The sequence below is a fragment of the Sciurus vulgaris genome (genome assembly GCF_902686455.1).
Source record: "Sciurus vulgaris genome assembly, chromosome: 2".
Lineage (NCBI taxonomy): Eukaryota > Metazoa > Chordata > Mammalia > Rodentia > Sciuridae > Sciurus > Sciurus vulgaris.
In genome coordinates this window covers 112,762,586-112,789,289 of record NC_136462.1, presented here as the reverse complement: position 1 = coordinate 112,789,289, position 26,704 = coordinate 112,762,586, and the positions used below count along the sequence as shown (strand labels likewise).

Genomic DNA, 26,704 nt, shown 5'->3' with positions numbered 1-26,704 from the left:
CGTTCATAGCAGCTCAATTCACAATAGCTAGATTGTGGAACCAACCTAGGTGCCCTTCAACTGATGAATGGATAAAGAAACTGTGGTATATATACACAATGGAATATTACTCAGCCATAAAGAAGAATAAAATTATGGCATTTATAGGTAAATGGATGGAGTTGGAGAATATCAGGCTAAGTGAAATAAGCCAATCCCCAAAAAAAACAAAGCCTGAATGATTTTTCTGATAAGTGGATGATGATACATAATGGGGGGGAGGCAAGAATGGAGGAAGGATGGATTGTATAGAGGAAAATGAGGGGTGGGGAGGGGGTGGAGGGAAGGAAAGATAATCGAATGAGACAAACATCATTACCCTATGTACATGTATGATTACACAAATGGTGTGACTCTACTTCATATACAACCAGAGAAACACTTTGAAAGTTGTACCCCATTTGTGTACAATGAATCAAAATTTAAAAAAATATTTTAGTTGTTGATGGACCTTTATTTATTTATATGTGGTATTGAGAAATGAATCCAGTACCTCACACATGCTAGGCAAGCACTCTACCACCATACACAACCCCAGTCCCTGATGGCTTATTTTTTTTTAATTCTTTGTTCTATTTTGTCACACATGACAACAGAATGCATTTTGATTCCTTGTACACAAATAGAGTACAACTTTTCATTTCTCTGATTGTACACGATGTACAGTCACACCATTCGTGTAATCATACATAGGGTAATGATGTTTGTCATACTTCACCATCTTTCCTTCCCCCTGCCCCCTCTGATGACTTATTTTCTAATTTTTTTTTTAGTGGTAGATGGACCACAATACCTTTATTTTATTTATTTATTTTTATGTGATGCTGAGGATCGAACCCAGTGCCTCACACATGCTAGAGGAATGCTCTACCACTGAGCTACAGCTGCAGTCCCCTGATTGAAGACATTTGATTAGAAGATTATAACATGCCAGACATCGGCACATGCCTATAATCCCAGCGACTCAGGAGCCTGAGGCAGGAAGATTGCAAGCTGCCTGGGCAGCTTAGTGGACACTGCTTCCGAATAAAAAAGGACGGGGGATATAACTCAGTGGTAAAGCACCCCTCATTTCAATCCGTAGTACTGAAATAAATAAGCAAAGAATAAATTAATAGACTGAATTAATAGGTAATTCAGTGGTACTGAAAAAAAAAAAAAAACTGTAACATTCTCTTCTGATGAGGATCAGCCTGAGGCAAATTTGCAAAATTACCATTTTCTCCTCAGCATCAGATTCTTACAGTTTACCGCTCAGTGCTCCTCGTACCTCATATCATGTTCTTCTCATGATCCAACATGGCTATACATTAAACAATATGTAATTAAGATTGACAAAAATTTAACTGTTGAATGATTAAAAAAAAAAAAAAAAAGCTATGGTAGTGGCTAATGGTGTTCACCCAGGCATGTTCTGCAATCTTTCCCTGATCTCTACCCAGGTACATGCCACACTCACTTGGAGGCTTTCCATGGCACCATTTGAAAATGGAAAACAGTAGAATATTTGAATGATTGATTAAAGAAATAAGTCAGGGGCTGGGGTTGTGGCTCAGCGGTAGAGTGCTTGCCTTGCCCACGTGAGACACTGGGTTTGATCCCCAACACCACACACACACACACACAAATATGACTAAACAAACAAAACAAAGGTATTGTGTCCATCTACAACTGAAAAAAAATATATATATATATTTATTTAAAAAGAAAAGAAAAGAAAGAAATCAGGTGCCATATTCACTTTTAACAATGTGAACTTTTTGGATCCTCTGGTTAGAAATGTACATCATACCCAGCCCTCTCAATTTTCTCAAAGCCCAGCAAGAGAATGGAAGTTGCCTAAGGTCACACAGTAAGCCTGCAACAGATGCAGGCCAAGAACCATGGCTCTTATTCTTTGTACTGATCCCACTGGCCTGAGCCTGTCACACACTCCCCTCATCTTACACCCACATTGTCTTCCCCCAACAGCCTACTGATGAAGGGGGAAAGTTTGCTTTTTTCTTGGTGCTGGAGATTGAACCTAGACCCTTGTACATGCTAAGCATACACTCTACCACTGAGCTACACCCCCAACCAAGTGCTGATGTATGAAATTAATTGCATGGCTTGTGGGATTCTCTCTTCCTATGGTGACATTCAGTTCACAGTTAAATCATCAACTGTTTTCTGGAGGACATACAAGGCCTGCCCATCTGGTCGGCCTCCCTGGCTTTATCTCTTGCCCCTGCCCTCCTGCCCAGTGCACAGCTCCTATATTCTACTTAGGGTTTCCTTGGAAACCCTTGCCTGCTTCTCCCCAAGTCCCGCCTGAGTGCTCAGCCTCCCGGTACCCATTGCCTACTTGTCTGTCTCCCTCACTAGCCTAAGTGCCATTCAGGCTCGAGCCCTCTTACTTATCAGTGTGCTCCCAGGGCCCAGAGCAGGGCCTGACCCATGATAGCTCCATGAGTCTCTGTGGAGCCAAAGATTGGATCTGCCTCCTGGAACTCTTCCTGTGCTCTCACAGCACAGGGTGTCTACAGAGGGTGCTTCTTCTGCCTTCCCTGTCAGTTCTGTCTCCTTAGGTTGTCAAAACCCAGTCAAACATCCACAACAATCAACAGTTCTGTGAAGCCTTCTTCCTCTGTCTTAACGTCCCCAGACCACACACACTACGGGAAGAGTAGGATTGATGGGAAGATCAGGATGTAAAAGAGAATGAATGGAAGGAACTATGACCAAGTAGCTGGATACCCAAATCTGGGGTTCTGAGGAAATGGTCCAGGCTGGAGGTATATATTTGAGCATCACCAGCATAAAGATGCTCTTCAGAGCCTAGAGGACCAGATGAGATCACTAAGAAAGCAAACGTTTAAAGGAAGGGGGAGCGATCCACCAAGTCAAATGCTGCTGAGTCCAGAAAAAATGAGGCCTGTCAGTGAATGAATAAATGCCAGGTTCTTTTAGATCTGCAAAGTACAGGCATAATAGGGGTTAACTGACAACAGATGGGTACAGAGACAAAATGGCTGTAAGTCACGGAACACTGAGAGACACAGGGAATGGAAGAACTGGCATCTTCATGTTGGGAGGGACCTTAAATAGGTCATTTAATCTGTACTCCTCTCTCCACCCTGCCTGACAACTGAATCCCTAGTTCTAGAACAAGAACCATCTGTGGGATACTGAGGTAACCAATCTGGGTATGTCGTTTAGAGAAAGTACAGTTGAAGAATGGGAGAAAAGCAGTTCAATAAGTGCTGGACAATAGATACAAAGTAAGGGAGAGGAGATGACCTCCTGGACTCGGATCACCAAGGCTCAGGTCCTACATCTGCTGTTCCCTGCCCTCCTGTTCTTCAGCAAGTCGCTTCACATCCCTAAACCTCAGTTTCACGGTGCGTAAAATGGGAGTAAACAAATCTTTCTTGTTCCTCCCAGGGTTGAGGTGAGGTCTGAATATAGTACTGTCCTCAGTGGGTCTGTTGATGCAGCATGTGAAGAAGTGAACCAGGATTCAGGCCAGGACCTGAGCTGGAAGGGACAGAGGTTGGGTGGCAAAAGAGGGCCATCTAGACTGAGACCAAGGTCTTGCATCTGCCTCCATGGAGCCTGGAATAGAGATGAAGGAGCCCCTGAGGCAGTGTTAGGGAAAAGAAATGGAGACACGGAGGCAGAGACCGGGAGACGGAGTGACGGGGAGACTAAGAGATAAACAGACCCCAAAACAAGCGGCCCCTCAGGGGCCCGAGGAGACACGAAGGAGGCGAGGCACCGGAGCGCAGCCCTTGCCAGGACAGAGACCCCGCGCAGCGCAGGGTCCCAGTGGGGTTCCGGCGGCCGCACTCGCTAGGCGCCCCCGCCCGGGCCGCTCGCCCAAGATGGCGATGGAGGGGCGGGCGAGGCGGCAGCGGCCCCGGCCCCCGCTCGGGCCCGGGCCCCCGAGGCCGCGCCCCCGCCCGCGGCGCCGCGCCTCCCCGGGCCACTGACGCCCGGCGCGCCCTCCCCCCGCGGCGGCGGCCGAGGCGCCGGGAGGCGGCGGCGGCGGCCCGACCCGGCCCCATGGCGCGGGGGGACGCTGGCCGCGGCCGCGGGCTCATCGCGCTGACCTTCTGCCTGCTGGCCGCGCGCGGTAAGGGCGGGCGCCGCGGCAGTGGCGGGAGTGGCTGCGGTGTGTCGGTGCGCCCGCGCCCTGGGCTGCGCCGGGCTGCGGGGCTGGCGTGCGTCCCCGGTCCGAGTGAGTGCGGGGGCTGTGGTCGCGGTTTGAGTCCTTGTGCCTGCGATGCCTGCGCGTGGGGACTGCGGGACGCGGCCGGAGGTCGTTTGCGGAGCGTTCTTGTCCGCAGGGGGTGTGTGTCCTTGGTTCGCAATCTGTGTGTGTGTGTGTGTGTGTGTGTGTGTGTGTGTGTGTGTGTGTGTGTATCTGGGGGGGTTCCTGCGGGCGTACGTGTCCGCAGTGCGTGCCGTGGTCGCAGCGCGGCATCCGGGGCGCGCGCGGCTCTGGTGTTGGTGGCTCGCGCAGGGCATGCTGTGCGGTGCCCGCGTGTCTCCGGGTTGAAGGTGTGTGGGGAAGAGGAGGGGAGTGGGAGTGTGTGCGGGCACCTCCGTTTGTGTCCAGTGAGTGTGTAACAGTGTTTATGGGGCTGAACTAATATTTGGCCTTGGCTTTTGGGGAGTGTCCTTGCCCGTGGTTGGGGGAACAGCAGTAAATTCCGTATTGACTGAGGAAGACAGTGACAAAACGACACTCAACTTTACCCAGTGGGTGTGGTCCCTAGGGCCAGTTGGGGTGGGGGTGGAAATGTTGCTCCCCCAGACCTGTGACTTGAAGTGGGTTGGGGGATGGGACAGGAAACCAGTTACTTTCATGGACGTGTTCAACACTCTCAGGATGGGACGCGTGTCATGCCTGCCCCACCCCCAAAGGGCCGACCTGGGAAGCGTGGACGAGGTCAGCAAGGCCTCCTCCAGTTCCCCACCCAGGGCGAGGTAGGGGTAGGGCTAAAAGTCACAGTTGTCCACGCTGGAGAGAGGGCCGGGGAGGGGTGACGGAGTCTCCCAGTGTGTGTGCTGGGGCTCCTACGCACAGCCTCTGGCTTTCGGTCGGTCGCTTGTGCGTTTGGGGGGGGCGGCCCACGGGAAGGTAGGTGGTAGGGCTGGGAGGGGGATGGGCTGCCCGCTTTGTTCGCCTAGTTCTTGCCTTCCCTGCCGAGGGGGAGCTGAGGATGTGTCCGGGGAGAGTCGGGGAGGGACTTGGCGGTGGGGGTGGGGAGGGGGATTTCTCTCCAGCTGCTGCGGCTTTCCAGAGAGACTCAGCCAGGCCACGTGGGAGAGAGGCGGGGAGGGCGGTGTCGGGGGGAAGGAGCCTCAGCCGGGCCAACCCCAAGCCCATCTCCAGGAAAACAGCGGGTGGGAAAGTGCTAGGAACTACTGGGACCCCTTCTCTCCGTACAAAGACACGCCCCTTTCCAGTCTGGACTACGGACGGGGCTGGATGCCTTGGCTGCCTGGCGGCGGAAGCTGGGAGCCCCCTGTGTTCTGTCAGGTGAAAGCGGCGAGGAAGTGTCAGAGAGACTTCGATCCTCCCGGAGGCCAGAGGATTTAAAGTTTTGCCCCCTCTCCCGCCCTTCCTTTCTTCCAAGAGCTCCAGGAACGAACTTAGTGTTACCCAGCAAAGAGGGATGGGGCTGGGAATTGCACCCACACTTTATGGAATACCGTTGGGGCCTCTGGCAAGGGGCTTAGCTTCCCTTCTTTGGAGACCTGGTCTCTCCCCGCTCCTGAGTGTACAAGGCGGAGAAGGGCCCAAGCTGCCTGCCCTCTGACCTGCTCAGGCAGCTATTCTGCTTGCCCTGGTCCCCCTCCTTTGAGTGTGCAAAGCCCAGCAGGCCTGGGGACACTTCAATAGGGTTCTGATTAACCACCCTAATCAAGACGAAAGTCATCCATTCCTTCCACAATATTTACTGAATACCTTTTATAGGCTAGTGTGTACCTAGAATATAGTAAATAAAAAGTCTCGTGGGAAGCTTTCAGTCTTGGGGGTGGGGGAAGACAACTGACAAATACTTTGCAGAAAAGGGGCTCCTAAGCCAGTCTGGGAAAGTCATGAAAGGCTTCCTGGAGAAAGTGATGACTATAAAGACTAAACAGGGGGAGCCAACCCTGTGTAAGGGTGATGATGACAAGAAAGTTTTCCAGAGAACAGCATGTGCAAACACTCAGAGGTGATTAAGTTAAGATCATGGAGTGAAGCTAAATCCCGCTGAAGTTGAGAATGCAAGTGATGGGAGTTGGGCAGGTGGGGACAGGCTGGGCCAGGGATCATGGAGTATCAATAGAGGAGGCTGAAGGAGGGTGATCGGACTCAGCTCACAAAGGGCAGTCAGCCCTGCCAAGGTTTCTGGCCTGAGAGCCCTGATGAATCCTGGGCTCAGCTTTGCATCAGCTTACTCCAGCCAGTGTGGAAAATTGATTGGACAGGGCTGGAAGCAGGAAGCTCCAGCTCCTTGGGAGGCTGTAGTAGTGATCCAAGAGAGAGGACGGTGGCAACTTGCATAGTAGCAGTTGGGGTGGCCAGAGTGACTGAATCCTAGAGATTTTAAGGAAATAGAACCAGGAGGACCTGAGGATGGATAACTTTGTAAGGAGTCAGGAAGAGGGAAATAAAAAATTATAATAGACCAATCAGCAACTCCAACATGGGACAGATAATGACAGTGACTGCCCATTTCCCCCTCAGCATATGGCCCTTGAGTCAGGGATTGGAGACTATAGTGACAATTTATAGAATGGAACTCTTGCCTGAGGATAGTGGTGAAAAGCTGGGCTTTTTCACCACATGCAAGAAGTGGGGCTCCCCGCTCTACCCAAGTTAGGGGTGTGAGGAACCCAGAGGTTAACAATAGGAGGACCCCAAAGGCATGGAAGCATTCTCTTCACCTGGGAACTCCCACTTCTCTCCCATCCATTTTTAAGCCCAGAAACTCAGAGACCAATCTCAGTCAGCTAAGGTGGCCCTCTTTAAACACCATCTTGGAGGTTAGGAGTCAGGTCAAACATTGGGAACTTCTCTTTATAATGAATTTTATCTAGCAGTTATCTAAACCTTCATTGGTCCTATCAGTACTGTTATGGCCCAGTTAGTCACACATTTCCTCTCTTTGCTTCTAAAGTTAAGGGATCTCATAATTAGAGCATCACAGAAAATCAGCACTGAAAGAAACCTAGGAATAATTTTTAGCATGAACCCATTTTACAGATGAGGAAACAGTAATTTCTAGAACCAGTCTCCTGACTCTTGGACACTGCACTACAAGGCCAGAGCAGCCACCCTTTCCAGGGATTTGGAACACACATACCCAAGTTCACCCTCTTTGCATTTCTCTCTTCTCTCCACCACATGAGAAATTATCCACTTTAGGCTTGCCCCCTCCCCCCAGTCAATCAATCTGGGATCCACCCTTCTCCATGTACCCACCCTCCAACCTTTATCTGTTCCTTCCAGTGTCTCTGAGGTAGAGCAAACCAGTCTTGACACAGAATTCCAGATGCAAAACAGATGTTATTGCTAGATAGACCTGGGGGCTCCCAGTTTCCAAAAGGACAGGAGGAATAAGAGTGGCCTGAGGGACAGAACCCCAGCCTAGTCAGAGGAGCTAGAAGCCAGGGAAGGAGGACCAACATGCTCTCTGCTGAGCCAGCCAAGCTGTCAGCTTCTTCACTGCTGGGACTCAGGCATCCTTTGGATTTGGAGGAGCATGGAATCCTTGGAGTCAGGGAAGCAGAAGATCAATAATCTCTCTCTCAGGTGCAGACCCAAGATTCCTGAATGATTTGATAAGGGGTTCATTACCTTGTCACATAATTGGGAGGACAAAGTTCTGATGAGTGAGCAGAGAGCATACTGGGAGACACAGGTGGGTGCAGGAGAAAGATACTTTTAACCATATGAGCCATATAACAGGAGAGCAGGCAAGGTAATAAACTCCTAGCCCTGGTAAGGTTTAGGTAAAGAGAGTTTCTTTCAGTGTGTGTTTGCTGTTCGGTATGCTTTTTGTGGGGGAGTGGGGTACCAAGGGACTGAACTTAGGGGCACTCAACCACTGAGCCACATCCTCAGCCCTATTTGGTATTTTATTTAGAGACAGGGTCTCACTGAGTTTCAAGGCTGGTTTTGAACTGGAGATCCTCCTGTCTCAGCCTCCCGAGCTGCTGGGCTTACAGGCATGTACCAACACACCCAGCAGTTCTGTGTGCTTTTGAAGCATTTTATTAGGTGTCTAGTAGGTGTCATGTGGTATGCTCAGGAGTTTCTAGATGTGCTATTTGCATCACCCCCAACCCTAAAGGGAGTTGCTGTTATTTTTACAGATAAGATAACTGAGGCTTGGAAATGCACCAGAAATGAGACTCTGTCTCATGTTGAGTGACTGTATGCCCACCCATCCATTTAAGGCATAGGTATTGAGCTCCTTCTGTGTCAGTCTCTGTTCTAGAGGTACAAAGAGGTACAAAGCTGGCTAGGAAGCAGTCATGAGTTTGTTGTGTAATTGGAGAAAAAGACAAGTCAAAAATCTAGAGCAATGACTGTGGGTGATCCAGATATCCAGCATCCTGTCAGGCAGAGGAGGAAGAGGTATCAACATCAGACAGGGTGTCACAGTCATTCCAGGGAGAGGAAATAACACCTGTGACACATGGAACAGCAAGGTGTCTTTAGGAACTGGAAGTTGTTCGCTATGTATAGTGGGGGACCCGTGGGAGTCTCAGGGGAGCAGGAGTGGATAGGTAGGCTGGGTGTGGTTTGCTGCAGACGCTGAGCCTCTCCACTCAGGAGTACAGATGGAGGGAGGGTCAAGGCCTTCCTTGTGTCCCAGGCAACGCCCCAACTCTCCTTCCAGCTGTTGGTGGGAGGGGCTTAGTGTGGGGTAAGGGAGGTGGCCCAGGCTCTGGAAGAAACTGACTTGTGTCCCCCGGAAGAAAGAGCAGTGATGGTGGAAAACAAGTTGTAAATGTGTTGGGTCTTAAACCGTAGAAGTGAAAAGGCATTGCTGTTTGTGGCAATTTCTTGGCCTAATGGAGAGGGTCTTGGCTTTGTTCCCCTCCCGGACCCATGCCCCTTTCCTGAGAGTTCACTGGAGGTTGGATCTCACTCTTGGCTCCCTTGATCCCACCAAACAGCACTGAGTTGGCCCTGGGGCATGGCAGTGAACCTCCTTTCTGTTTGGGTTCTAATTGGCTTCATAAAATCAAATTTATCCTGTAAGTGGGTAAAATAATCTGTCAGGAAAAAAAGAGACCGAGAAAAGGCCCTCGGGTTCCCAAATGCAGAGGCTCTGGGTCTCACTGGGTGTCACAGAGAAGATTCAGGAGAAGGGATTGTGGGAGAGGGATGCCCCCTCCAGGCAGAACACTGGCAGCAGCACGTGTCCACTGGGCAGGCATGATGTTGGCCCCAGGCCTAAGAGGAATGGCTCAAAATCCTTGTGTGTTGGGGGGGATTTGGGGGTAGGGTAGAAGGACCGGTAGCTAGAAGTCCCTGGACAAACAGGTCTGCTCAAGAGAGCATTGGGTTTATGAAAAGATTTTATGCAGTATTATGTATAACTATGCTGCATCAATACAAATTAACTAAATAAATTAAGACATGGTTAGCCTAAAAACAAAGATTTGATAGTGGGGGAACCACATTTATATTAAAACAAGCATTGCTGTGTTGTAGAAAAGACTGGAGGGCTGGGGTTGTGGCTCAGTGGTAGAGCACTTGCCTAGCATGTGTGAGGCACTGGGTTCGATTGTCAGCACCACATAAAAATAAATAAAGGTCCATCCACAACTAAAAAATATTTTAAAAAAAGAATGAACAGTGTGCTAGAGGTTTAAAAATGAAAACGTTTCAGGACACCTCAGATATACCTTCTCTGCTCTTGGGAGAATTTTGATGAAAATGTTTGAGAAGTTTGGAGACTCCTCCTTTTAAGTTTGGGGAAACTGACCCAAGATCATGCAACAGATGACTGGACAAGGTCAAAGTTTGTCCCACCACATCCCATGTCTGTTTAGACAAAAGGAAGAATAGGCAGGGGACCTCCAAGTGGCATTTGATGTGAGACTCAGGAAAAACTTCAACTGGGGAAAGCAGGGGCAGCCTCACAGAGGGGCTGGCATCTGGGTGGAGTCCCCAAGGGTACATGTCCTAGCCACTGAAGTCAGGTTGGGCACTGAGGCAGAGAAAAACCTCTTACTCAGGATTTATTGTCCGTGTCATGCTGGGTTCATCTCCAGAAAGTCCAAGAACGTTCACCCAGACGTGTGAGGAACCCCCCCACCCACCCACCGCTGGACTGCAAGCTCCCCACTTGTTGAGTGAGGGTCCTCAGATTTCACAGGCAGTTCCACTAAAACGTGTGGGTTATCTTGGGATCCTGGCACGGCACTGCTGCTCTCTGAGGGGGACCCCCTGTTCTCTCTGCATCTCCCTGTTCCGCCTCCTGGGCTTCCTCTGAGGTGGGGAAGCCAGACATCTGCCGATCCATGAATATTCAGGAAGGGAATCGGAGCCTTCTCTGGGCTCCCCAGTCAGCCGCCAGCCCCTCTGGCCGCCGTCCTGCCCGCCAGAGCCCAGGCTGCTGACATACCCAGCAGCTGCTCAGGGCCCCAACTGTTCACATTGTTTGTTCAGCACGGCAGGGGATTTTCCAAGCCCCGGACGTACTTTAGGGGGCGGGGAAGCTGCCGGAGGGCTCAGGGATTCTTGTCATGTGGGGCTTTTTTTCTCCCCTGAACCCAAACCAACTGCTCAGCGGCTGGAACAGGGCATTTTGAAGCCACTGGGCTGAGAGCCCGGACTCGCCTTCCCGCAGCCCCGTGTTTGAATCATGAAATGCAGGCCTTAGAGGTAGAAGGGACTGGGTCAGCATTCCTGCAACCCTTTACAGTGCAGGGAGCGCTTTTAAAGACTGAGTGCTGTTCCCCGAGTGATGACCATCGGCTTGGGGCTGGAGCCCTGACACATACCAGCTTGTTTAATTTTCACAGGCTTAGTAGTATCATCTTCACTTTACACATGTGGAAACAGTCCCAGAGAGGTTAAGTGACTTGTCACACAGCTGGTAGGTGGAGCAGCAAGACTGGAATCTTCATCTTCTACCCCAAGGTCAATAGTCCTGCTGCCACAGCACAGTGACTGCAGTAGGCTCTGAATGCCTGTTTGCTTTCTTCAATTAGAATGGAAACTCCGGGAGAGCAGGAGCTGCCTTCTCCCTCCCTGCACCCACCAGTCCTCAGACCAGCTATGCAGCTGGACATGTCCAGCAGAATCTCTCTGATGGGTTAAGACAGGTTGTCTTGCTCGGGATCTGCCTACCCTTCAGTCTTCTCACTGGAGTTCTGGAACCCTGGATTCTACCCTGGTCCCCTATCTGTGGTTGGGACTTCTCCCCTTGGCCTTGCTCCTCTTTGGAGGTTTTGGGGAGGGAGGCTGGACACATACTAGAAGGGTCTAAGTGTTGACAAGACAGACCAAGTGTGCATGTGTTTAGGGAGAAGTGACTGGTCCAAGGCACACAGTAGCCTGTGAGAGGGCTGGGTCTAGAACTAAGGGTCTCCTGATTCTGTGGTTGTTGTGCTTTGTCCCCCATGCGGTGCTGTCAGCCCCAACCTGCCTTATGATGAGTATGGACAATGGACCTTTTGTGCTTTTGCCTTGACCCTGGGATGGCACTTCCTTCCTCCACTGTTCCTTCCCTCTTCCCTTTGGCAAGGACAGTGTTTGGGTCTACAGGCCTTTCTGGAGCTTGGGTCAGAGGAGACCCAGGTCTTGACTCTGGCCTCCTGTGTGTCCTTGCAAACATTCGCTGCAGGAAGAGGCCTCCAGGGCTGAAGAGGCCTGGAAGGGCTGTGGAGCCGGCTGTGGGCTTACTCTGAACCTGGCTTGAGCCCCACCTGGGTGGACGAGGGGCACTTAGCTTTTCCCAGCAGGGGCTGCTCACCTGTCCATTATAGGGAAGGTGGGGATTCTGACTTCTTTCATCCAGGGGCTCCATAAACCAACTGGGACTTATTTTCATTTTGTTTATTCAGGATTTACATACACGTTCTCACTTTTTTAAACACTCAGAATACATTTTAAGCATTTCCTGGTGACAGTATTTTTCTAGCCCTTGGCATATCTTTAGTGGGGTAGGAGTGGTCAACATGAACCACTGAGTTCCAGGGAAGGAATGACATTGCTGATCCCTCACTCTGTCGCGGTGCTACACTCATCTCACTCATCATCTCATTTAATGCTCACAGCAACCCTATGAAGAAGGTTTTGTTCTGTTTTGTTTTTAATCAAGGTGTAAATCACATACTACAAAATTCACCACATATAGTGTACAAGTCCGTGGTTTTTAGTATACTGACAAGGTTGTACAGCGTTGGCAGTTATCTAATTCTAGAACATTTTCACCACCCCCAAAAGAAACCTCATGCTCATTAGCAGCCACTCCCCATTCTTCTCTGCCCACAGCCCATGGGAACCATTAATCTACTTTCTGTCTTTGTGGATTCGCCTATTCTGGGCATTTCATGGAAATGAGATCATGCAGCATGTGGCATTTTGTGACTTGCGTCTTTCACGTGGCATGAAGTTTTCAAGGTTCATCCACATTGAAGCATGCATCAATACCTCCTTCCTTTTCCCTGCTGAGTAATATGTGTACCTGTTCATGGGGTGAGGAACATTCGAGTTGTTTCTTCCTTCTGGCTACTGTGAATAATGCTGCTGTGAACTGGGTCTTTTTGTGGGTGAAGAAGTTAAATAGTAGGGAAGTCAGGTACAGAGAGTGCAGCAGTTGCCCAGAATCACAGGGAGCAAGGGAAGAGTTGGGCCCAGGTCCACGTCCAGGTCTTCCCATAAGACCTCTTTCTCAGTAGTTGACCCAGCCCCTGGATGGTGGCTCTGGAGCAGAGACCAGGAGGTGAAAAGATCCACACTCACAGTGCCTGGTGCCTCCTCCTCTACGCAGGGGAGCTGCCGTTGCCCCAGGAGACAACTGTAGAGCTGAGCTGTGACGTGGGGCCGCTGCACGTGATCTTGGGCCCAGAGCAGACTGTAGTGCTGGACTGCAGTCTGGGGGCTGCTGCTGCTGGACCCCCCACCAGGGTGATGTGGAGCAAGGATGGAGACGCCCTGCCGGAGCATGATCACCTGCACCTGCTACCCAATGGCTCCCTGTGGTTGTCCCAGTCACTAGCACCTGATGAAAGTGAAGAGGCAGCCTCTGAGGTCTTGGGGGACATTGAAGGCCGCTATTCCTGCCTGGCCCATGGCCCCCTTGGAGTTGTGGCCAGCCAGGCTGCTGTGGTCAAGCTTGCCAGTAAGTACCTGCATCTAAGGGCTGGGGCTGAGACCCAGGAGACCTTGGTGCAGGACCTGGGATCTGAGTTGGTTACTTGCACCAATGCCTTATCTCCAGGGCCCACTCCGCTGTTTCCTGCCTCCCTTCCTGCTCCATGTCCCTTCCTGGTGTCATCTGCCCTTCCTGTTCAGTATTCCTTCCCTCCTCTCTCCACTCCCTGTACCTCCTTGTCTTGCCCTCTGAGTTCTAGAGTATGGAGTTGGGCTGTCGTCCAGAAAGCCTTAGAGAGGCTTGGGAGAGGTCACAGGCCCAACGGTGCCACTCTGGGAGTCCCCACAAGCGGGCAGAGTGTATGGAGCTCTGTTGTCCACCTCCCTGCTCCTTGGGTGCTCAGGAACCACAGCTTGGTAGCAAATAATTTTGGGGCCAGAAGAAATGTGCCCCTTGCCTGTAGTGTGACCATCATGGTGATGCCATGGTGATGCCATTTCAAGGGGACCTTGAAATTCATTCTGCCAGCAGCATCTGACCAATAGTCACCACTTTTTATCCGTTGGCCACCTCTCTCCAGCTTCTCCCCTCGTCTGAATTTGTTGTTCTGTGTGTTTCCGTGACGGGGTGTGTGTGTGTGTGTGTGCGCGTGCGCTGTGTCACTGTGGCGTGCCCCTCCCCTACTCTCATGCTCCTATCCCGTCTCTACCTATGTCTCACTGTCTTCATCCCCAGAGCTCTCGGACTTCTCTCTGCACCCGGAGCCTCAGATGGTGGAGGAGAATGGGACAGCTCGCTTCGAGTGCCATATTGAAGGGCTGCCAGCCCCCACCATTACTTGGGAGAAAGACCAGGTGACATTGCCTGAGGAGCCTCGGTGAGTATCCTGTGGGAGTGGGTCCCAGTGGGCAGGACAGACAGGACTCTAAGATGGGCTCAGAACTGGGATTCTTAGTGCCAAGGAAGCCCCACCAGCCTTGTGAGCTAACCATCCCCAACTCCCAGAGCTGGTCCTAAAGAGAAGTTAGACAAGAAGTTTTGGCTCCCTGGGAGGAACGCTCTCCACCAAGCTGCAAGGCTTGGCTCAGGGGTACTGACAGAGTCCATCAGAGCACATCTAGTGTGGCCGTGGCCGTGTTGAGGAGACTGAGGTCCAGAAGAGCAGTGGTCTGTCCAAGGCCACACTGTGAGCCATTGGCAGAATGTTGGCTTTTCACTTAGGGCCGTGAGGCTGAATGAAAAAATTCTCCCAATAGTGGTAGAAGGTACAGGAGAAAGTCCAGGGGAAACTACAGGACGTGTGAGGGCAAATGTTGCAGGAGAAGGGTAAGAGGTTGGGGTGTAAGGCATCCTTAGTGAGGGCTGAGATCCATCACTCCTTAGCCGGTCACTTCTCACCAGCCTTATTTTCCCCCATCTATGGAATAAATGGGAAAGAATAGGGGGTTCAGTTAGATCATGGTTTCCCAAAGTGTGGTCTTTGTGGAACATCAGTTCCAGGCAGATGAGTTGGGCAAGCAAGAAACAAGCAAGAGCCTACTCCTCACAGCCCCTGAGAGGGTGGGAGAGCAGTGACACCCCCCACCCGCTGCACATACCATCACCACAGGTCCACTTAATGAGAGATTCCCGTGGACCAGGCACCGTGTGTGTTTTCTTATTTTTTCCCTTCCCATCATCCTTCAAGGTAGGTATTTCTTATTTTTCAGTTTTTCTTCTATTTACATTTAATTTATATTCTCAGCAAGATGCATTTTAAAATTCATATAACCAGAGAAGTAGAAAAGGCTCAGAAGGCTGGGGCAGGAGGATCACAAGTTTAAGGTCAGCCTCAGCAACTTAGTGACACCTGTCTCAAAATAAAAAATAAAATGGTCTGGAATGTTGCTGAGTGGTTAAATGCCCCTGACTTCAATTCCCTGTACCAAAAAAAAAAAAAAAAAAAAAAAAAAGAAAAAAAAAAAAGGTATCCATTATCTTATCACTTGTAGAAAACCATGTTAGTTGTTTTGCAGTGCTGGAGTAGAACCCAGGACCTCACATGGGCTCTACCATTGAGCTGCACCCCAGAGCTCTCATTGCTACTTTTGATGTCTATTCTTCTGGACTTTTTTCCTATGTATTTGTAAATATTCTTTTTACATTTTTGAATTATATTGTACATACTGGGTTTTTTTAAATTGTTGTTGTTTTTTGTTTTTTATTTTTTGGGGTTTTTTTTTAGTACCAGGGATTGACCTCAGGGGCACTCAACCACTGAGCCACATCCCAAGCCCTATTTTGTATTTTATTTAGAGACAGGGTCTCACTGAGTTGCTTAGTGCCTCTCTTTTGTTGAGGCTGGCTTTGAACTCGCGACCCTCCTGCCTCAATCTCTGGGGCTGCTGGGATCACAGGCATGGGCCACGGCACCCTGCCATACTTTTTTTTTTTTTTTTTTTCACACTGGGTTTTTTGTTCAGTCATGTTTTTCTGAAAACAAATTTTTTTCGCTTAACACATAGTAAACATTCTTTAGGATTTGTGTATAGGGATATGGTAGAGAATTCTGTCTAAATTGTTAAAATGAGGGAACTGAGACAGAAGTAACTTGCCCCAGTCACACAACTGGTCCCCAGAGTGTCAGACTCCTGAACTCTGGTGTGGATGACATAGACCTCTCCTGGGTGTGATTTGGTGGTTGGGAGGGGGAAACGGCAGTCTGAAGAATTCATACTATGGTGGGGGTTAGAGATCTGTTGTCTAAATGTGGCTCCAAGCAGAGAAGTTGCTTTTACAGTTTCTCAACAAACCAGTGGGGTTCAGACCTCCCTTCCCAAAATCTAATTCAGACATAACCCCATGAAGCCACAGTCCTCACCCACGAGGCCGGAGCTGCCAGGTCCTGGACTCTGGGAGTGTTTGCCCCCAGGTCCTCTGAAAAGTGATCCTCATCTATAAATAAGCCAGGCTTACGTGTCCCAGCACATTGTGTGGGGGAATAAAGAAATGTCTAAAACAGCAACTTGATTATGCCCAAGGTATGTATTTTTACACATGCCCAGATATAGTGCTTGTACAAATATGCTATTCAAAAACTCAGCCCAGCAGTTTGAAGGAGACCGTCTGCCTCGGTGTAGGGTGTGCACATATGAAGGTAATAAACATTCTCTGTCAGGGTAGATTGCAAATTTTTGGAAGTGATAGTGAAGACTAGACCCCAAGTCAATTCCCTGGTACTTACACTAATTTCTAATCATAAGGGATCATTTTCCTTCCTTGGGAACCAGTAATCAAGGAGAGCAATGTCCCCCAAATGCCTGGCATTCACAGCTACCTTTGTAATTTTGGCCATCCTTATGCCACTTACATAGTCACTTAACACTTTTCTTTATATCATCTCTCTCTGCCTCTTGTAATTTTAATACATATTAAAAGAACATTATCAAGTCAGGTATGGTGGTGCAGACCTGTAATTCCAGCTACTCAGGAGGCTGAGGCAGAAGGATGTCAAGGTTTAAAGCCAGCCTGGACAACTTAGCGAGACCCTGTCTAAAAAAATTTAAAAAGTGCTCAGGGTAGAGCACTCACGGATTCCATCCTCAGTGCCAGGAAAAAAAAAAGAAAGAAAAAGAGAGAAACAGAGAGAGAAAGAAAAGAAAGAAAGGGAGGGAGAGAGGGAAAAGAGAGAGAGAACATTACTGGGTAGGGCGTGTAGCTCAGTGGTAGAGCATCATGCTTGGTACGCACAAAGATGTGGGTTCCATCCTCAGTACCAAAAAACCGCAAATATCAACAACAAGAAAAAACCCACTATCTCACTGGAATGAAATGGAAAACCAGCAACACATGCCATAAATAAAAGGTAGTCATAAAACTAAATACATAGCTATTTAAATAAAAAGTTCGTTTGGATCCATTTGAAATAATTTCGTTATCATCATTCACCCACATATTTGACAAACACGGAACTAATGCACTTAAACAACCTGGGCTCCCTTGCCTAGTCTTCCTCTTATCCTCTCCCAGGATCCTCCCAGTCTGTCACCCTTCCCTAGCAGATCTCTCAAGGGCTTGGCCCCGGGGCTCCTTGACCCTTGGAAAGTTCAGAGCTGCTGGGTCATTTCATCTATGTTCTTGAATTCCTGGACCTAAGGACCATATTTGAGAACCTAAGTCACAGCAGGTATTATTTCATGGACAAGTTCCCAGGTGACAGGCAGTGTACTAAAAAAAAAAAAAAAAAAAAAAGCCTGGGCGTTTTGGAAGTGGGGGCAGCAGACTTATGCTTGAGCTTGGAAAAAGAATAATTCTTTCCTTTTGAAAAGAGGTTATTTTCCCATTCTGTAGGTACCTACTTTGTTTTGTTTTAAATTTGAAGTTATTTTAAAATGGTGAAATATACAACTTTGGCGGGCACAGTGGCACACGCCTGTAATTCCAGTGACTCAGGAGGCTGAGGCAGGAGGATCGCAAGTTTAAAGCCAGCCTCTGCAAAAGTGAGGCGCTAAGCAACTCAATGAGACCCTGTCTCTAAATAAAATACAAAATAGGATTGGGGATGTGGCTCAGTGGTCGAGTGCCCCTGAGTTCAATTCCCGGTCCCACCCCCACAAATATACAACTCTGCAGAATGGGAAGAGTTAGGGTTAGGGTTATTACAGTTTCAGGTGTTCCCGTCTGGTCCTTTGAAATATGTATATGGCTTACACATGTTTAGAGCCTGCAACTCATTCTGCTTAGGTCCTATATCTAATGTCAGCTCATGACACATGAAGAGGGCCAGGGTTGTGAAGTAGGCGGGGCAGGAATTATCTAACCCATTTTTCAGATGTGAAAACTGTAGCCCAGACATGTAATGTCCCTTGCTAAAATGTATCCATTGCAACCAGTTTTCTCTACCAGGCCACTGCTGCTGTGTTAGAGCCCAGAGTTAAAAAAAAAAAAAAAAAAAAAAAATAGTGTACAGGAGCATATGCTTTTAAAATTTAAAAGATAGAAATTTTCTGTATTTCCAAACTAATACAGTTCATCATACAAAAAAAAAGGAAGTCAACAAATAAGAGTTGCCAGTAATCCCACTCCCAGAGAAAACCCCATGAATTACTGAAGCTTTGCTAACCTTGACTTTTTCTGCACATGCCCTAACCTATCATTTATCTATTTTACAAAAATAGACTTGCTTCATAAACACCATTTGGCAACCCCTGCCCGCCCACCCACTTACCAAGGACAGAGCTTCTAAAAACATATTTTTAACAAAACAGGATTTTAGATGAGCACTGCTGGATCCGGCTCACCTCTGTTGGCTGCAGCAGCAGCACCCTGTGTGGGGAAAGGCTTCGTTCCCTCTTTGGTTCACTCCTTTCAGTGCAGAGCTAAGGAAGTGTCATTGTCAAAGGAGGAGTTAACTCTTCAGACTTGGAGCGTGATTTCCCTGGAAAGACCAGGGACCTAACAGGTAGCTTTGGTGGCACAGTCAGCTAGCTAGACGAAGGAAGAAGAGGAAGAGGGTTTTAGAGCTGGAGAATATTAGGGGGGTGGGGGTGGGCCCCATTTCACATGGGTCCTGCTTGTCCCTCCCTGACTTGTCCTTTCCCATCACATTTTTGGGGCAGTAGACTAGGTCCTGGCCCCGGATTTCTCCTCAAGTACCTCTGGCTTCCCTTCCTCCTGCCCAGTCCACCCCAGCCCTTCTGTGGGCAGCTGCTGGAGCTAAGGGTGAGCGGCTGGGAGCTGGGGTGGCCATGGGTTCAGGGAAGGAGCGATGCAGGTTTTTGTTCTCTAAGTCTTTGGGCTACAGCAGGTTTTCAGGCCTGGCTCCAGAATTTCTCCCAGCACTCTTCTTCCCCAACCCTTGAGCTACTTGTCCTCTCCTATGTTTAGATTTCCTCAGACCCTGCTTCCCCAGGAGCTAAGGGATCTTCTCCAAGCACACAGTTGCCCCACTCTCTCTCTCACCTGGGCCAAGTCTACACCCACAGGACCAAGAGAGCTGTTTGCTCGATTGAGAAACTAGGACTTTCCACCTGGAGCTGACCCTGCAGGGATCCCAGCTGAACCCATTCGTCCACTGCTTAGCATGATAGTCTCCAGTTCCATCTATTTACTGGCAAATGCCATAATTTCATTCTTCGTTATGGCTGAGTAATACTCCATTGTGTATATGTACCATATTTTTTTTATCCATTCATCTGTTAAAGGGCATCTAGGTTGGTTCCACAATCTAGCTATTGTGAATTGAGCTGCTATAAACATTGATGTGGCTGTGTTACTGTAGTATGCTGATTTTAAGTCCTTTGGGTATAAACCAAGGAGTGGGATAGCTGGGCCAAATGGTGGGTCCATTCCAAGTTTTCTGAGGAATCTCCATATTGCTTTCCAGAGTTGCTGCATGAATTTGTAGTTCCACCAGCAATGTCTTAGGATAACTATTTTTCTTGGGCTTGTTTTAAGTGTCAGATGAGAAGTGCAAATAAGTGCCAGAGCAGGGAGGAGATAATACAATTAAGAAGTTAAAAAAAATTTGAACTGTATAGGATAAATAATAAAAAGTAAGTCCCACACCAGCTCACAGGATCCCTGGTCCCCTACCCGGAGACTACCATTACCAGGTACACTATAAGCATTTGTGCTCCCATGCATATTTTTGTTTTGCACCAAAACACATTCTGGAGATTGCCCTGTACCAGCAGGCATGGAGTGCCTTCTGTTTAACTGCTGACTTGCATTCAATTGTGTGAGGTTCCCAAACCCATGCAGCCAGTTCCTTCCCTAAAGAGGGACACCTGAGCTGTTTCCAGTCTTTTGCTATTACAGACACTGCTGGAGCGAATGTCAGTTGACATCCATTTTTTGGTGCACATGTATGAGACTGTGGGATGCAGTCCTAGAAGTGGCGTTGCTGGGTCGAAAGGTTCATGCACTTTTGATGTTGGGCTATTACCAGCTCATTTGGGAATGGCTGCCACCAAGGCAGGAGTGCTGCCTCCCCACCTCATTCACCTGAGGTGTTAGCAAAACCTTTGACCTTTGCCAGTCTGACACATGAAAGTTAGTGTCTTGTGGTTTTGATTGGCACTTCTTTCATCGCAAACCACCCTCCTTGTGGCCCCTCACTGTTGTCCTCTCCCCCTTTCCCAAGGCTCATCACTCTCCCCAATGGTGTGCTCCAGATCCTGGATGTTCAGGAGAATGACACAGGCTCCTACCGCTGCGTGGCCACCAACACAGCCCGCCAGCGCTTCAGCCGGGAGGCCCTGCTCATCGTGGCCCACAGAGGTAAGGGGACTACCCAACAAGGAAACCGAGGGGATTCTAGAGCCAGCCACCTGTGAGCTGGCCAGGCCCGGCCTTCAGGTAGGTGGTAGGGTAGTCATCCCATTGGACAGGTAAGGAGAGAAGCCCAGAGAGGGCCGTGCCACCCAGCCAATTGGTTATAGATCTGGAGCTACAAACCAAGACCCAAACTCTCAGTGCAGGACTCCTCACTTCCCGTGGAGTTTCTGTGTTTCCTGGGGTTGGACAAGCAATTGGGATGGCTTCTGAGAAGGGTGCCTTTTCTCTGCGGCCTTGGCACACCCACCCACCCTCTCAGCCCTAAGCCTCCTGGCACTGGAGGAGTCCCTGCTGTGCTTACTCTACACAGAAGCCTGGCATCCTGAGGCCTGTTTGCTATTTCTGCCTGTCTGAGAAGCTCCCACCCCAGTGCCACAGGTGTAGGAAGAACAAGGCTTTGGGGTCAGAAAGCCCTGGTTTGCATCCTGGCTGTCTACTCACCGTCTGCTCGACCCTGGGCCTGTTATCCAGTGTTTAGCTCAGAGCTGTAGAACACAGTGCCTGGCGCTTAGCAAATGCCCTGCAGATCCCATTTCAAGTCTCCCCCAAGGGCCCCTTTGCTGTGGCTGTCCTCTCCTCCCAGGACCCCTCCCTGCTTGCTCCTGGACGTTGGCTTTTGAGTCTGGTTCACTTTGTCTCCTGAGCCCAGGGTCTCTGCTGCCACCTGCTGGATAAACCAAGTTTTCACCATTCTGTCCAGAGGGTCAGGTTCACACCGAGAACACTGAGAATATGGAGCTTCAGGAGCTACTAAGCTGGCAGAAACTTGAAAACGGGTCGCCTTTTCCACATGGAAACTCAGGGCCCTAAGGGGAAGGGACTTAGCTAAGGTCATGTAGTGTGTTAATAGCAGCGCTGGCACCAGAAACTATGAATCCTGTGCTGTGCCCATGACCCTGCAGTCCTCTGCCTAGAAGGGTGGGTTGGGTTCCGGAGGGCAGAGTGGAGGTGGGTGTGGATCTGTCCTGCCGTTTCTCTGGTGCTGTGTCAGAGGCCAGGCTATTCCGTTTCTAAGAGACAGCTCTGAGTTCCAGACCCAGCTCTGCTGAACTTGGTGGCTACTTTCCTCATCTGCTAGAGGGAACCACAGCTGCTCCCTGCCGCACTGCCTCAACAGGTGACCAGGAGCCTCCAGTGAGGTGTGCCCGGGATGATGCCTACTCTTAAGGCTGCCCACTGGCCTGTCTTCTCTCCAGGGTCCCTGGCAGCCACCAGGGGGCAGGATGTGGTCATCGTGGCAGCCCCGGAGAATACCACCGTGGTGTCTGGGCAGAGTGTGGTCATGGAATGTGTGGCCTCCGCTCACCCCACCCCTTTCGTGTCCTGGGTCCGACAGGGTAAGTGGAAAGAGAAGGGCAGGAAGGGACTAAAGGGCATAAGAAAGAGGGACATGGTATCCCCAAGTCAGGAGTTGTATGCATGATCACCCAGTGTGGTAGGGACTGGGTGTGGTGGGCAGGGAGGTCAGGGACGGCATGGGAGAACCTGAACAAATGTGATCATCCATCGGTGTGGCATGTTTCCTTGACAAGACACTTGGGGTCTGCCACTCATAAAATTGTTACTGTCACTCTATCGAGGGGTAGGGACGAGTGCTGAGCTAGAGTCTTACTTATTTCTGTTCCTCACAACAGTGTTGCCAGTGAGTGTTTGAGAACTGAAAAGTGCTACCTGGCCAGCAAGGGAACTGGAGCCAGAGCCCCACTGCGGTCTGGGTAGCGCCAAAGCCAGCTCGTGGCCATGCGGCCTGCTGCCACCTTTGTGTGCAGTAAATCCAATGCACAGTCGAGCGGGAGGGACCCTGGCCTCTAATTCACAGTGTGGGTGAGGGAGATGGAGATAAAACATAGGCCCATCCCAGGAAGAGAGGCTTGACGGTTCCAGGCCAGGAGTGACAGGAGTGCAGCCCAGGGTCTCGCCATAATCTGCTGAGCATTTCACACTGGTTTCCTGTCAGAGCCTCCAAGAGCCCTCTGAGGAGAGCAGGGGCCAGGATGGGCAATCCCAGGGGGCAAATGAAGGAACAGAGGCTCAGCAGCAGGTAAAGAGTCAGGACCAAGCTTTAGAACTTGTTCTGTCTAGTACACCTTTCCCTCCAGTCCTGTAGACAGCAAGCTAGGGTTATTTTTTTGTTTCCATTTGATGATAAGAAGTGACTTGTCTCAAGCTGATGGTAGAAGGGCCTTAAGTCCAGCTTTTGACCCTTCTTGCTGCCTCCATTCCGTAAGTTTGCATCTCACATTCAGAAGAGAATATGAGTAGAGTCTAAAGAAAAATAATAAATGGAGCAACTATATCCAACACTGAGAGGATGAAATAGAGTAGTGCTGGAATCTTTGTACCTATCTGAACTACACTCCCTTGTTACACTGTAACACCTGCCTAGTTGGGGAAGATCCCAGGGCCAACAGGACCCTGGCACTATTACTTGGGTAAATGTGTGGCATCACCCAGAAGGCCTGATATCAATATTTCTCAAATCCTGGCCATGCATCAGGATCACCCAGGGAACTTGTTAAAACTTCAGACATCTTCGCTTCACCCTGAAGAATCATGACCCAGGAATCTTAGCGCTCAGCAAGTGTCTTACCTGCTAGCTGGTCACAGTGTGGTCTCGACCTATCACCTCAGCCCAGTTAGAAATGCAGAATCTGGAGTCTACCCTAGGCCTCCTCATTGCAATAAAGGCCCCTGAGATTCTGTGATTCATGTGCACAGTAAGGCTTAGAGAATTGCTTCCCAGAGAATCCTAATACCTGGAGTTCTAGAAGCTTACTTGGAGCAAATATACTAATAACACTTCTGGGTCAAGGGTAGGAAGAGAAGTGCAGGAAAGGAACTTCATTCCTGACTCCAGGTCCTGCTCTCTTTCCAGGAATTCACCTCACTAAATCAGGGAAGGTGCTTGGGCTTTTTTTGTGTTTTGTTTTGTGACTGCAAATGCAGTACATGTTCATTGTAGAAAACTAGGGAAAAAAACAGAAGCAGAAAATATCCCACCACTCAGATAAAACTTAACGTACAAAAACATTTTCTTCCAAATTTTTTCCTATGCTTATGTACGTTGTCCCCTGAAATTGAGTAAGCATGCTGTACAGTTCCAGACTGTTTTCATTCAACAGTGTATCATAAGCATTTTCCTGTCCTTAACATTTTTTCAAAAATATTTTGAATGACTAAAATAGTCCATCATATGAATGTACCTGGAATATGATCCACCGGTTCCTACTGTTCTATGTTTAAGTTCTTCTCAGTTCACTATTACAGTTAACACTGCAGTGATCTTTCCTGCTAACAAATACTTGCCTATAAGTCTAATCATCTCCATGGGACCAGGATGGATAAGTGGAATCCCTGGCCTCAAGGTCACTGGTCCCAGGTTGATGGATGAAAATTAACATCTGGTTTTTTGTTTGTTTTGTTTTGTTTTGTTTTGTTTTTTGTGGTGTGGGGATTGAACCCAAGGCCTTGAGCTTGCAAGGCAAGCATTCTATGAACGGAGCTATATTGCCAGCCCTTAACATCTGTTTTCATGAGAATTTTTTGATAACATGAAGGTAAATACTTTTTTAAAAAAAAAAGTCTTGGTCATTGCATTTTGGGGGGCGGGGTACTGGCCCTTTTTAAATATTTCACTTAGAGTTGCTTAGGGCCTTGCTAAATTGCTGAGGCTGGCTTTGAACTCCGGATCCTCCTGCTTCAGCCTCCTGGGCCACTGGGCCAGATGGTCATTTGCATTTCTTGTCCGGATTTTCCATACGTGTCTGTAAAGACAAGAGCTTTTTAAATGGCTTTCATTTCACATCAAGATAAAGTCTCTGCACATATTTAAATCTTTGGTCTGGTCAGATTTTGCCAGTGCAATCCTCATCACAATACTGGGCTAACACCACAGGGAAGGAATAGAACGTCCTTGAGAGAAGAGAAATTAATAATGGTAACAGTAGTGAGTGACTAGCATACTGAATACTTATTAGATATCTTTACCGTGTGCCAAGAGTTTTCAGACCCTATGCTTTCCCCCTTCACAGCTATCATTCCACCTAGGGACTGTCTCCTCATTAAAAACAGGGACAAGTCTGACGCAGTGGCACACACCTGTAATCCCAGGAGGCTGAGGCAGGAGGATCGCCAGTTCAAAGCCGGCCTCAGCATCTTAGCGAGGCTGTCTGTAAATAAAATATTCAAAAAAACGGGCTGGGGATGTGGCTCAGTGATTGAGAGCCCCTGGGTTCAATCCCCAGTACCAAAAGAACCCCAAAAACAACAATAAACAAAACAAAACAAAAACCGGACAATACAGGGCCATTGGGCTGGCAAGAGAAGGAGCTGAGATTCCAGACTGTGGTATTCACTTTACCGGTTGTAGCGGGTTCCCGCGGCCAGGTAAGCGGGCGGAGGGGCAGTCCCTGGTGCCCCCGGCTAGCTTGCCCCCCTCTCACCGCAGACGGGAATCCCATCTCCACCGACGTCATCGTTCTGGGTCGCACCAACCTCCTCATCGCCCGCGCCCAGCCCCGGCACTCGGGGGTCTACGTCTGCAGAGCCAACAAGCCCCACACGCGCGACTTCGCCACCGCGGCCGCCGAGCTCCGCGTGCTGGGTGAGGTGGGGTCGAGGATGAGCAAACGGTGTGGGGAGGCGGGCTGGAGTGGGAGGCTGAGGAAGGGGAAGTGGGCGGGAGGCGTGGAGGGTGATCCTGGCGGATGAGAAAGGGCGGACAGGACCAGCTCGTGGGAGGAGTCCTTGGTGAGGAGGGGGTGGAGGGGTATCGTGCGTACCTGGAGGATGGAGTGGTGGGTGGAGTCGAGCAGGACGGGAGAAGGTGACTCGGGCGTGGCGCGTTGGGAGCGAGCTGAGCAGTCAGGTGGGAGTCGGACTGGCAGGCGTGCTCGGGGCTGGGTAACGGAGAGGGTAAGCACTGGGAGGCGTGGGAGACGTCGGCGGGTAGAGAAGGCCGCTGGTAAGGGCTTGGGGTTGGAGCCGGAGGAGCCGAGACTTAGGGCAGGCTGAAGGGTCCTGGGGACCCTTCCGAAGAGGGAGAGCATGGTCTGTGTGGGGTAAATGGGACAGGCGGGATAGATCTGAGCTGAACGCGGGAGCCGTGAACCTGGGACAGGTTCGAAGGTCTGGAGAGGGGAGTGGGGCGCGCACAGTTGGGGTCATTGGGGTAGGGAGTAGAGCCCCTCGTGGCGGGAGACCGTGGTCAGCGTCGCTCCTGTCGCCCCCAGCCGCACCTGCCATCTCGCAGGCGCCTGAAGCGCTGTCGCGGACGCGGGCGAGCACCGCGCGCTTCGTGTGCCGCGCGTCTGGGGAGCCCAAACCTGCACTGCGCTGGCTGCACGACGGGGCACCGCTGCGGCCCAATGGGCGTGTCAAGGTCCAGGGAGGCGGTAGCAGCTTGGTCATCACGCAGATCGGCCTGCAGGATGCTGGCTACTACCAATGCGTGGCGGAGAACAGCGCGGGAACAGCGTGTGCCGCCGCGCCGCTGGCAGTGGTGGTGCGCGAGGGGCTGCCCAGTGCCCCAACTCGGGTTACCGCCACACCGCTGAGCAGCTCCGCAGTACTAGTGGCCTGGGAGCGGCCTGAGCTACACAGCGAGCAGATTATTGGCTTCTCCCTCCACTACCAAAAGGCACGGGGTACGTCTATCCAAGTCCCTAGGGGCCCCAGCAGAGGCTATGCCCTACACATTGGGAGCGAGTACAAGTTGGATGACTGAAGGATTGTCGAGCGGGTACCTCTGGGGAAGGGGTGGGAGCCCACCAAAGAGATCCACCTATCTATTAGGGATCTTCAGCCAGATGCTAGAGGGGTGTTCAGTGTATGTGGGTTGCTTCCCCTCAGCCACTTTTGTTAGGAGAGAGGAAGGAGAAGATGCTTCCCCTTTAGGAAAATTTCCTCTCATTCCTGGAACCACCTCCCGCCCCAGTGAACTCACTGCAACAGGAACTGTTTTAGTTAGACACCAGAATGAACCTCATAGCCAGAGGAGAAACTAATATAACCAGAAGACTAGAAGCCAA

At 50.0% G+C, this 26,704-nt stretch overlaps 1 protein-coding gene across 1 annotated transcript in view; it reads left to right on the top strand.

Annotated features, from left to right (window-relative positions):
- Window positions 1–4,025: 4,025 nt before the first annotated feature.
- Window positions 4,026–26,704, top strand: part of IGDCC4 (immunoglobulin superfamily DCC subclass member 4) — a 35,129-nt gene continuing 12,450 nt past the window's right edge. Inside the window, exons 1-7 of the mRNA XM_079125635.1 lie at window positions 4,026–4,153; window positions 13,035–13,385; window positions 14,094–14,235; window positions 20,482–20,618; window positions 21,872–22,012; window positions 25,123–25,278; window positions 25,907–26,320. Coding sequence (XP_078981761.1) covers window positions 4,084–4,153; window positions 13,035–13,385; window positions 14,094–14,235; window positions 20,482–20,618; window positions 21,872–22,012; window positions 25,123–25,278; window positions 25,907–26,320 — 1,411 coding nt within the window. The 5' untranslated portion in view covers window positions 4,026–4,083. The remainder of the gene's footprint in view (window positions 4,154–13,034; window positions 13,386–14,093; window positions 14,236–20,481; window positions 20,619–21,871; window positions 22,013–25,122; window positions 25,279–25,906; window positions 26,321–26,704) is intronic.